At 29.9% G+C, this 12037-nt stretch overlaps 1 protein-coding gene across 1 annotated transcript in view; it reads left to right on the forward strand.

The window, feature by feature from the left end:
• LOC118200138 (hypoxanthine-guanine phosphoribosyltransferase-like) overlaps window positions 1–10605 on the forward strand; it is a 61093-nt gene extending 50488 nt beyond the window's left edge. Inside the window, exon 8 of the mRNA XM_035372066.2 lies at window positions 420–10605. Within this exon, the coding sequence (XP_035227957.1) occupies window positions 420–473 (54 nt within the window). The 3' untranslated portion in view covers window positions 474–10605. The remainder of the gene's footprint in view (window positions 1–419) is intronic.
• The last annotated feature ends 1432 nt before the right edge of the window (window positions 10606–12037 follow it).

Genomic DNA, 12037 nt, shown 5'->3' on the forward strand with positions numbered 1-12037 from the left:
CAGTGTATTCTGAATTATGAACAGTTAACTTCCAAATGTTGTAGCATCATTTGTTATCACTACTATTATTCCATATGCTCTCTTTTACCTGTTGGTTTCTTTTTGTCCTACCCTGACAGTTTATAATAGCAATTTTTTCATCATTCTACAACTAACAAACTGCACTTTTTTAGGTTGAGCTCCATTAGTCTGCAATCCAGTTAATTGGGAGACTGTAGTACATTAAATTTTGAAACATAACTGTTTACTTCTGGTAATGTTATAAATTTATGAATTGTCAAATGAGCAACATGAATTTATTTTAAATAAATAAATTTTTGCTGTTCATTTGTAAGCATGAAGCTTTGAAAATATTAAAAGAATTTGCTTTATTATTTTTGCATATTCTGTTATGATGAGCAATTTTTTTTTCCTTTCAGCATGTATGCATTATCAATGAAAATGGCAAAGTTAAATATGCAAAGAAATGCTGAAGAATTTTGCTTGCATTTTTTATGTGTTCATTCATTTTATTGTGTATATTTGACCCTGTCATATCGCATAACTTTATTTATGTATTGCATAATCATGTAAGTGAAGGAAGAGTTGAATGTTTTAAGCATATCAAAAGTTCTTATTGTTATGTATGTGTGGACTCTACAAAGTGTTTAATAAACTCTACAAAGTGTTTAATATTTAAATAAATTATTTTTGAAAATGTACATAATTTATTGGCATATTTCCTACATATATAATGTTTCATATAAATTTTTCTTGAAAACTAGCAGTGCATTGTAACTGTGTAGCTTTCTTTTTGTAATAACTTCCGAGTTTATATGAAATTAAGTGCAAATGATCATTTTCATGTAACTAATTCTTGAAAAATAATTTCTTTTTTATATATTACTTCTAATGTGTTCTTGTTGTGCTAGCTTTTTATAAATTTACATTAAATATTACATATAGATGAGAGAAAATCAAAATATCTGTACGAGGAAGGAAAGTAAAAAAAAAAAAAAAAATGTATAAATTTATAAGCTATGTGTAATGGAATTATATAGATTCTTTTACAAATTATTGATCTGATATTTTCATATATGTGCATTGACTTGAAAATTGTTTATTACATTAGAATATGATAATAAATTAATAAACCACTTATTATTATTATTATTATTATTCATTCCATTAAACAAAATTAGATTCTTATAGATTTCTTATATGTAGCTATAAAATGTTGGTCTTTTTTATATTTTAAAAATGAAATGTTAAAATAAATGAAAATATGTAATGCACAGTAATTTTTTTAAATTTTCATACAGACTTTATAAAACTGAAGCAGTTCGGATGCTGCCTTAGTTTTATAAAGCTCACATGAAAAATTGGATGTGAATTGAATGTGGTCTCATTGAATTTTCATTAATTAAAATTTGCATGGGAACTAATTACTATTAAAACATTTTGTGTTGTATAGTTTTTTTTTTTTCCTTTTGTCTTTTGTCCTTTATATTTATTTTGATTTAGAGATTAAAAGTAATAATAATTGTAAAATGCAAGAACTACTTTCAAAACTGGCTAATGTAACTCTTAATTAATTTAAACAAACAAACAAAACAAAAAAAAAACAAAAAAAAAAAAAAAACTTTTTTTTAACCTCCCATTTTCATCATCCTGTTTCTCTGTTATCTGTTAAAACAAATTTATATTATTATCAAAAGTAATGCCAGGTTTTGACATCTGTTCTTTTACTTTACAACTATTTTAATCCTTTGTTTAATACCCCTCTGTTAAAAAAGTTTCTGGAAAAGTCATGTCATTTGCATGGAACTTACAGTAATTAAATTTTGTTGCTAAAAGCCATTAGTATACTCTCTATAGAAGAAATGCATGAAGTGACATTATCTAAGACAGCATAATTCGTGTTGCAGGGCAAAATAGTCACTTTTTAAGCAGAGAAGCTAAGGTGTCTTTCATGAGAAACAGATCCTTGTGTATCATAGCCATTTTATTTCCAAATTTGTCTTCTGACCCTGCTATTGCCTTATTTCAAGATGATTTTTTGAGCAAGTGTCACCTTGATTGGTTATTGTGATTTGCAATACTTGCTGCCATATTATTAGGCTCAGTTTAGAATATTAGAAAAGGCAGGCAAATTTGTAAATATAAAATGTCTTTGTAGCAAGTTTGTAGCAAGTTTGTCCTTTAAACTGTCATTGAGCAGAAAGTTACCTCGACAGTTTGATGGTACAGGAAGAGAGGTAGGAGACCTTTAGATCCATCCACTAATGTGTTCAATTAAAACATGATGAAGCTGGGCAAACTCATCCAAAGCTGTTGCCAATAACAGGAGCTACATTTTGTCTCTTGACCGTAATAAAATTTGTGAAATTAATGTGTCTACTGAGTTCAGATCAGCAGGTTTAGTACCAACATAAACTACATTATCATGCTATTTGAAATGGCATGATAGCTAGTTTATGACAGTTATGAAAAGAGGTATTTTGCAATTGCTTCCAGGAATATCAGGAATATTAAATGAATGTGCTGTTTGGACGGATGTTATTTGAATGTGACTAGGTAGTAATTTTTAACATTTCTAAGTTCCCGTATGATACAGATATGGGATCTACTCAACTTATTAAGAGAACTGGTTTATTTCACTAAATGAGCAAATGACAGTTCAACAAAAAGCAGTAACTGCTGTACAGTTCACCTTCCACCCTGCTGGTAGAAGGTTAATTATGCTGACTGCCGTACCATTGGGCCAAAAATCAAATCCCAGAGAAGATATAGATATTTCTAAGCATATATTGTCTTGCAACAAGGAAGTACTAAAAAAATACACAGTGAGCTGAAAGTCCTCTCAGGCAGCTGCTGCTAAGAAAAGAGGTGTGGGAAACTCTTGGACTGCCCCTCAGAGTGTTCCCCTTCAGAAATAGAGGCAGAACTGCTTAGTGCAGCAGAAATATAACTATATGACCAGTAGTGAAATTCTGGTGTCTTGCCTATGTTTACTTGTATCTGTGGAGTACACCCAGTGAGAGCATTCGTAGGAAGCTTGTCAGATAGATTTGATTCCTTTTTAAGGGAGAAGGAAAAAAAATTCTATTCTCTGATATAAAACTGAGTTTGATTTGTATTATTTCCTAGCTTTTTGAACATTTTTTATTCCAGAATTTAATTGTTAGTTCTATGTATGAAGGAAGTTTTAGGAATCTCAAAACTACATTTGAAAGAAATTCAGTCTTTTGAGTGAGTGATTCAATTCAGTCACTTCTAAATCCCACTCTTTGTTGGACTATTTCAACTCTTTGCTTCATCCTCACACACTGCTCTTGATTTACTCTCTGCTTCTGTCTTATTTATCAAGTTCAGTGAGCAAATGGTTCTGATCTGATGTCATAAAAGAGCAGTTTTATTCACCTCTATCCTATACACATTTTCTGCAAGCTTTGTTAACATAGGAATGTGTTTACAAACTGATATGTTTTTAAGAATACTCAATATTTGTTCTTTTAATTTATAGAAATTGTTTGCTTTAGTTAATTTGATAAATAAATTAATGTATAAAATTCATTACCTTTCTAATTTAAATATATTTAAGAACGGTAATTTTTTTTTTTGCATGATTTTTAATTTTAAGCATTCCATTTTGTTAACAATGCCTGTAAATCTGATGAGCTTTTGCAAGATTATACTTTTGTAATTTATCATTTATAAGCTTGTGAAAGTGCAGTCCTCACCGTCCATTTGCCCTTTTAGTTGCTGCGTAAATTTCATATTACATTTAATTTTGCTTTCTTCATAGATGTAGTAGATGTTTTGCAGGAATTTTCTGAAAAAAAAATTCTTATGAAAGTGTAGTCTGACAATTATCAAAGTATAGTAAATCTGCTTGTATGAAATGATCCATGTGCATAAATACTTTTCTGTACTAATAGTGAATGAATGGATATAAATGATAATTAGTACCAATATGAAATTAGGGTATAAGATGGAAGCAATTATTTCCTCTTCTGCAGTATCAAAGACTACATAATAAATACTAGTACTAACATTAAGACATACTGCTTATTTTTGTAGCTGTAACATAACATGGTCATGCATAAAGAATGTGAACTTCTTAAAACATAATTTGATATACTAATTAGATTTTCCTTAACAGCTTACCATATCTAACTATTTAATTGGAAAATTAATATGCATAAGTTTGTGTTTTGATTTACATTTTTGCTATTGTGAAGAGCATGATAAATACTATATTTGTATTTTACTCGATATTTTCTTCATTTTAAAATAGTCACATTGCACTTAGTTTAAAGATACAAATTTCAGTCTTGAGTTCCTCTGAAACTGTTGAATAGCATTAATGCAAAAAAGATTTATTTTAATGCTGTGGATATAAAAATGAATAGAAATCTTTTAGATTTATGTGAAAATTCTGAAAGTAAGATGAACATATTTTACTGTTCTAAAGACTATGTTAATGTATGTCTGTTTTTTTTTTTTTTTTTTTTTTTTTTGTTTTTTTAAATTTCATATTAGCATATACTGTTTCAGCTATTTATTATGCTGTAAAATATTTCAATTTAAATATAAATGCATTAGTTTAAAAATACCTCTGATTTTTGTCTCAAATTTATTACCTGTATTGCATTAGGAAATCATTTTGAAGTTTATTACTACGTACATGATATGTAAAATGCGGAAGGAACAGTGTGATAGTTAAAGGTCTTATTATTGTCATGTTTTACTTACAGTAGTATAATAGAGATAGATTTAATTATTTATATTTTATTTTCAGAATCTTATTTTTCTCTGTCATTTTCTTGACAGGTGTAACAAATTAGACATAATTCAAAATATCAACTGTCTTTCATCTGTGGTATCAACTTTTTAAATTGCTGTTATAATGAAAGATTCCCTGAAAAATGTCAATGGGAAAATACAGGTTCATCCTTTAATACAAGATCATATCAGAGAAGCAATATTTTATACTTCTGAAAATATTCGGAATGAATTTTACTATTTTTTTCATGCTACTTGCAAAATCCTTGCTTTTATTAAATTCATTTTATAACTGATAGTGATACATTGGTGATACTAAACGTATGTTTATGTTATGTCTGAGAATATACTGTATATTGATTTTATTAGTTTTGCTTAATGCAGTAGTACCATTAATCTTTCCATATATATTTCATGGTTTTTTTTTTTTTTTTTTTTTTTTCCAAATTTAGAATAATAAATTTTTTTAGTTAGTATACTTGAGAATAATTTCTTGTTGAATATAAAACCCTTCTTACATTTTAAGATAAATTTTAAGAAATAAAAATGTAACTGAATAATTATTTTTGTCTTACAAGTAATTCTGATAAAGATAATCCTTCTCAGTGTTTTTTCCTCTTCCTTCACAATTTCCAACAGTATCATAAACTGTGGTATAAGGATATTGTTAATGATATATATATTTCGTCTGTTTTCGAACATACCAGGGATCAATGCAGTAGATTCAACCTTAAATTCAAATCATCATTTAGCTAGGTGTAACTATTATAATTAATAGTTATGCAGTTTATATATATGATAATTACCAGTGTGGTTTATTTAGTGTTTAAACTGTGCAATTATTCTTTGTAGTATAATAATTAAAAGTCATTCTACAGTTTTATTTGTCAAAGTAACTATTAAGAACCTACCAAATTTTAGATTAAAAAATTTATCAAAAAGGTGAATCTAATTTGCAAGTAAATATGATTAATACTTAGGCTCAAAATAGGGTATCTGCTGAAAATTTCAATTGTGTTTTATCTTCATAAATAAATCTACAAGACAGAGAATGTGATATTTTGAATGTGTTCAGAAGTGGTATTTAGATAATGATGATAATGATGTTTGTTTACTTATTTATACATTTGTCTTATTTATTTTGAATTAAAAGCAGAACTTTGGAAATCATGTGTTCTCATTTCGGAGAAATAATAGTCATTATCATGTGCATTGAAATTCCAAATCCAGCATAATTTTCATTTAAATTTTTTGAACCTTAATATTTTTTAAATTTCTTTTTGTTCACTAATTTATATCAAATTGACACCCAAAAGAGTTATTTTATATGTTATCCCATATCTAGATTACTTTCCTTAGCTATTAATAAGCAATTGTTTTGGCATAAAACTGATTTTAACTGGGTTTTTTTTTGGGGGGGGGGGCTACGTGTGTGTGCACGCTCGAGTAGCTGCAATAGCTTTTTCAATACTTGTTATTAATCAAGCGGTTAAATAGTTTTTAGAAAATTATTGCATTGTCCCTTAAAATTATGTAGTTATATAGCATTTATATTCCTTTGAAGTGCTTTTAATTTCTTCTAGTAAAAATGTAATGCAAACAAAAGGGAATAAATCAAAATATTTTTAAACTGCAGGCAACTTTAATGTATAGTTCCTGCAGAAATTTAAAGTAAAAAAAATTTAAAAAATTACATTTCTATACTCATAAGATCTGATTTCTGTGATTAAACATGTAGTTAAACACTTTTTTACAGTTATTTTGATGCGATAGTTTAAGAACTGAAAATAAGGAAAGTTTTTTTATTTCTGTGAAAACTAGAAAATGCTTTTGCATTTTAAAAATATGCATGTGTATTTTATTTTGACTATTTATTTTTAAATTAAAATTATAATTAAAATTATATATAATTCATTCAATGAATTGGATACAGTGTTACTTTTGACCTCGTTAATGTATTGGTTATCGAGCTATATATATTAATTAAATTGCTTTTCATTGATATTTTGGTTTCAAATTTGTATTCATTGTGTGTGTGATAGTAATTTTTTGTATTATGAGATTTTACAAATGCTTTTGATGTATCAGAAAAGTATTTTATTTTGTTCTTATTTAAAAGAAGTATTTTTGTTGAATCTGAACTATCATCTGTGATTTACATACTGTAATACTGACTTTTATTAAGAAATGCATTTTAAAATGAATTTCTTTTGTTCAAAGTATCATATGAATTACTCTCAAAGAGTCATGAAATTCTGTTATATGTGTGGTCTTGCATTTTTCATGAGTTTCTTACTTTCATTTTGTTTTAAACATGCTTAGTTTTGTGTTCATTTGACAGAATTCTATTTTTAGCTGTTAAATTGTCAATAAAACTTTGTCATCCATATATTTTCCATTTTTTTATTAGCATTAATTTTTCCTTTCACCATGAAATTTTATCAGACTTTTATATTTTGATTAGTTAATGCAGCAAGTCTCTTGAGGGCTGTCACCTTTGGAGGACTTTGCAAAGAAAATTAGCTTGCATTCATATAATTTATCAAATTAAGGACACCGGATTTTCTAGGCGACCAGATACAGTCAAATGCAGTCCTGTTAGTTTACCATTAGGACCATATTTAACAGTTTATCACATAGATTTTTTTATAGTGATTATGGAATTATTTTGCAGCCACCTAGTAGACAAGCAAGATCCTAAATTAAAATAGTATCATATTGGTCACTTTTAAATTTGCTGTCCATTAACCAATAAGTATAGGGGAAAACCATGGAAACCTAATTTAGTCAACCTTCACTCTTACTGAGAGCCATACTCTGGATAAAAAAAGTGTTCAATAATCTTATATATGCGGCTATTTGTAAGGCTTACATCTATTTCTTTTGACTTATTAAGTCATTTTTAAGGCTTAAACCTCTGTAAGCATAAGTGTTTTAGTCTATTTGATACAATCTAATAGATTAAAACACTTAAATGTGAAATATGCTCCGACAGCTTTAAAAAATAATCAAAATTCTGCTAGATTGTTTGATAGTATTATTAGGCTTATTGTTGCAATGGAAACCTTCATTTGGCAGCAGCTGGCACTTTGAGCTGAACTTGAAATTATTTGTATTATCTATGTGCATTATTTAAATTTTAATCTCTTGATTGTCTAAAAATGGACATTAAGAATCCCCTCTTTTTTCCCTCTTTATTTATTATCCACATGGGAGAGCATAAAATAAAATGCCATTATTGTACACAGAATGATTTATATATGTTGTGTGTAGTTGCATAAGTATTGTGGTGGTAAACTTCCATTTGATTTATCATAATGTTTTTGCTCATCCAAATATTAGGAAAGCGCAAACCAGATCATTAAGGAGAAAAAGATAACCCTTGTACATCTAATTTATTAAATAGTGTAGATCTGGTATAATTATGTACCAGATCATTAAGGGGAAAAAGTTATCACTTGTACATAATCCCTGCATATAACAGAATAATTGTATATATAAAAATTATTACCTGTTTCAAATTTGCTTTCGATATTTGCCTAAAAATGATCCAAAATCTTAAAATTGTTATGGTCTCTATTTTTTAATGCAATTTCTGCTCTACATTTCTTTAACTCTCAGTAAAATTTTTGGATTAATAACTTTGGATTGTAATCTTATAGGGTTCCAACCTTGGATATACAGCTATGTGTGTGGAACCTCGAGAATTGGTAAGCGACTAATCGCTTTAGCTCAGGAAACAGAAACATAAACTTAAGAAGAGTTAATTACCCTTTATTGCTCAAATAAAGATTAACAGACGGCTCCTTTCTCAGGACCTACAGAAAAGCCTCCACTTGGACTTAAACTCATATTACTAAGAAAACCAAACTTAACTAATGCTTAGCTAAAAAGGTATAGCCGGAGCTATCAAAATTCTAAAGGAGTTGGCCCCTAAAATATTTATTAAACGGCGAAGCTTTCAATGGCCTGTAATACGGCCGAGCATAGTAATAGCTTAGAGAGAGTGTAGCCAAAAGGCAAATGCGTGCTAGTCAGAATCTCTAGCTGTCTAACCAAGTCAGAGGAAATTCGACTTAAGTACCGTTCTTCCTACATTTGCATTAACCGCGATTCTAAAAACACACTCTGGCAGGAAATTTGTAAGCTGAAATTAGAAGGGACAGGAAAGTAGCTTTAACTAAAGATAACTGTTAAAAACTTAGGATAAACCTTACGAGCTTATCTCGAAAAACAGCGACTTTAAAGAGTTGAAGCCATCAATAAAAATCTAACATCGCAGTCAAAGATTAGCCAGTTTAAAATCTACTCCATAGCTCTATTACAATTTGTACTGATACAAATTGTAATTGATGAACTAATGTTAATAGAAGTTGTCGGTATCCATTGATGTATGCAGGTTCTATTATTAATCTGGTTTAAAAATAAGAAAAAAACTTCGTTACCTTTGTACAGGACTGTAATACGGCCGAGCATACAGGTGGTGTGGTGTATTTAATTATGGCAAAGCACACTAGGGCTATCTGCCTAAGGGGAGGGATGCCTTTGTGGAGGACTTTCTAAGGGAAACTGGCTCGTATACACATTACACATGGGGAAAACCACGAAAGCACCCATGCAGCCAGCCCGTTCGCGGGATTCGAACCTCGGACTGAACTACCAGTGTTCAGCGACTTTACCGCTCGGTCGCTGGTGGGTCCGAGCATACAGGACAGGGACTTGTGTACAGGGACTGGAAACATGATGTCTCAGCTTAGAAAAGAACCTTCTCCACGGAAACACAATTTATTTTTCGACACCACATTTTGATTCGCACATTCCATTAAACATTGAAAGGGAAAACAAATATTTAATAGCTCTTTCATAAGTGTTACATCTTCTGTCTATTTCTTATTTTTGCCTGTAAAATTAATTAATGGGTCAGAAAGCCTAACTCTGCTCTTTTCTTACGCGGCCATACTGACTGGCACAAACCCAAATTGTAATTAACTGTAGCTGTTAAGTCAAGAAAGGATTTAAAGGGCAAGAAAGGATTTAAACTGATTAAAATTTAAAGAGCAAAATTTACACTGTTTACACATTTTAAATGCTTGTAACTTCTTTAAAAATTATAATATTTCAACTCGGTTTTTTGCATATGATGTATGCGGAATATTACGAGAGTAAAAATAAAATTCAATATTTTGGTTGATTTTTAGCTATTTATAGTCCCCAGTTCCCTTAAATACTTTTTATTGCGTTTCTGTTTATTTTCTGTATTGAAATACTGTAATTGTTTTACTTTGTTATTTGTTGCTTTTAGGGTAATATAGCTTTAGATTTTATTTTGTAAGTAGTTAATTTTGGTTCGTATGTTTTGTATATAAGTGTATAAGGATTTATTTATTTTTAACTAGCCAGTTATTTTATGTTCAGTAGATTTTCTATTATTGTCGCTTTCCGTTTTTCTAGCAGACTGCTAATTTTAGTTCGCGCGTATTCAAATGAGATAGAAAGAAATGGTATTTAAAGGAAGGTTTTATATTGTTGAATCAGCGTGTGTTCTTTGGAAGTCCACGCTACTAACTGAATCTCTTGACAGCAGTATGTCTGTGGAGTTGCGTTATTCGCGCCATTAGGCTTGCCGCTCCGTTATTATATTTGAGCCAACTTGCGAGTATTATCTCTGTGTATCCTTTGGGCTAATTTATAATTTTCTTAGTTTAATTTTGAATTCATTGGAATTCATTGTTTTGTTCAATGAATTCATTGTTTTGTAAATGCTGGCTGGTTCTGTAAGCACAAGCAGTGCCTTCTGTTAATCTACCGAGTTTAATAAAACCGTCTTTTAAACCCTTAGCACGTCTCTGTTATAATTTCCAAGATACCGATAATGACACCGATAAGTGGTTTATATATATATAGAACTTTAGATCTTTAAATATTGAGTCTGACAACCATTGAATTGTGAGCATTGCTCTGCAGAGTGCAATATATGGGCAAATAGGTAAATTTAAACACATAGGTAAATTTAAAATTTAAATACTTTTGATTCATAATAATGCATATAGATATAAGTAAAGATAAACTACATTTCAACAGGCCAGTGCGTGATCACATGGTTTACGCAATGTTCAAACTTTTTTCTTATCCCATCATACTGCACTGTTACTCTAGCCTGCCCATTCTCCAGATTTATTGCCCATCGAACATGTCTGGTCAAAATAATTGAAGAACGCCTAGTCCGGTATGCTGCACCGCAGTATACTAGGTGAACTTTACTTACGTGTGAAGATAGAATTAGCTGCCATTCAGCAACGCCACATCCAAAACCTCAGAATTAGCTGCCATTCAGCAACGCCACATCCAAAACCTCTTTCTCAAACGTTGAGGCAACACTCATTACTAATTTTCTCGTCTTCCTCACTTCAAAGAAGGCTGTATTTCAAATTAATTAATATTGATACTATGTACAATCTCTGAAATTTATTTGACTTTGATATATCTTATCCTTCTTCGTACTGCATTTTGGATGGCTAGCAGTGTATTATACAGAAAAAAACTGGCGCCTTTGCTTTACGCACACCAGGTGATTAGATCTCACCAGCTGGAAACAGAACGATAGAAGTTTTGAAAGAATCGTAATAAAAGCGTCATATTTGACATAATTCTCGAATTGAGACCAGAGCCTTATTAAGAAATTTTTCGATCCTCTATACTGTTACGAATTTCGTATTTAGTTAGAAATTTTTAGCAGAATTATAATTTAAGTTATTTTATTTTCTGGTGCAATGCAGCACCAGACATATTTTAAGAGAAAGCTACGCAGGAAAAGTAAAAATACATGAGCACATGCATTTAACATTGAATGAAAATTTATCTCAGTAATTTATATTTAATTTGAATAAATTTCATTGACTTCTATGTTAGCTGTAACCGTAATTCTACTCTTTTTGCTTTCCAGAAATTGCTAGAACCGTCTCGCGCGCCCGATTTAAAAATCTATAAAAGGCCAGACAGAGAACATCTCATCTCAGTTGTTTACTTAGCTACTGTAATTCTTGTTGATCGGATAAGCTTTCTCTACGTTGTGGAATTGCGGTATATTTAACGTTTTAGTAGTTTAAAGTATAGCTGATGATTATATTACGTGATATTGCGATATTGTACGAATATCTTTGAAGAAAAATCCAGCGTTCTGTTATATTTCTTTTGATAGAATAAATTTTATTAACCTTTTATTGGACTTGTGCATTCAATCTATTACGAACCCGTACGCACGCATATTCTT

Source organism: Stegodyphus dumicola, chromosome 2, assembly GCF_044657685.1.
Source record: "Stegodyphus dumicola isolate Sdum_Otavi_A_Nest chromosome 2, ASM4465768v1".
In the NCBI taxonomy this organism is placed as follows: domain Eukaryota; kingdom Metazoa; phylum Arthropoda; class Arachnida; order Araneae; family Eresidae; genus Stegodyphus; species Stegodyphus dumicola.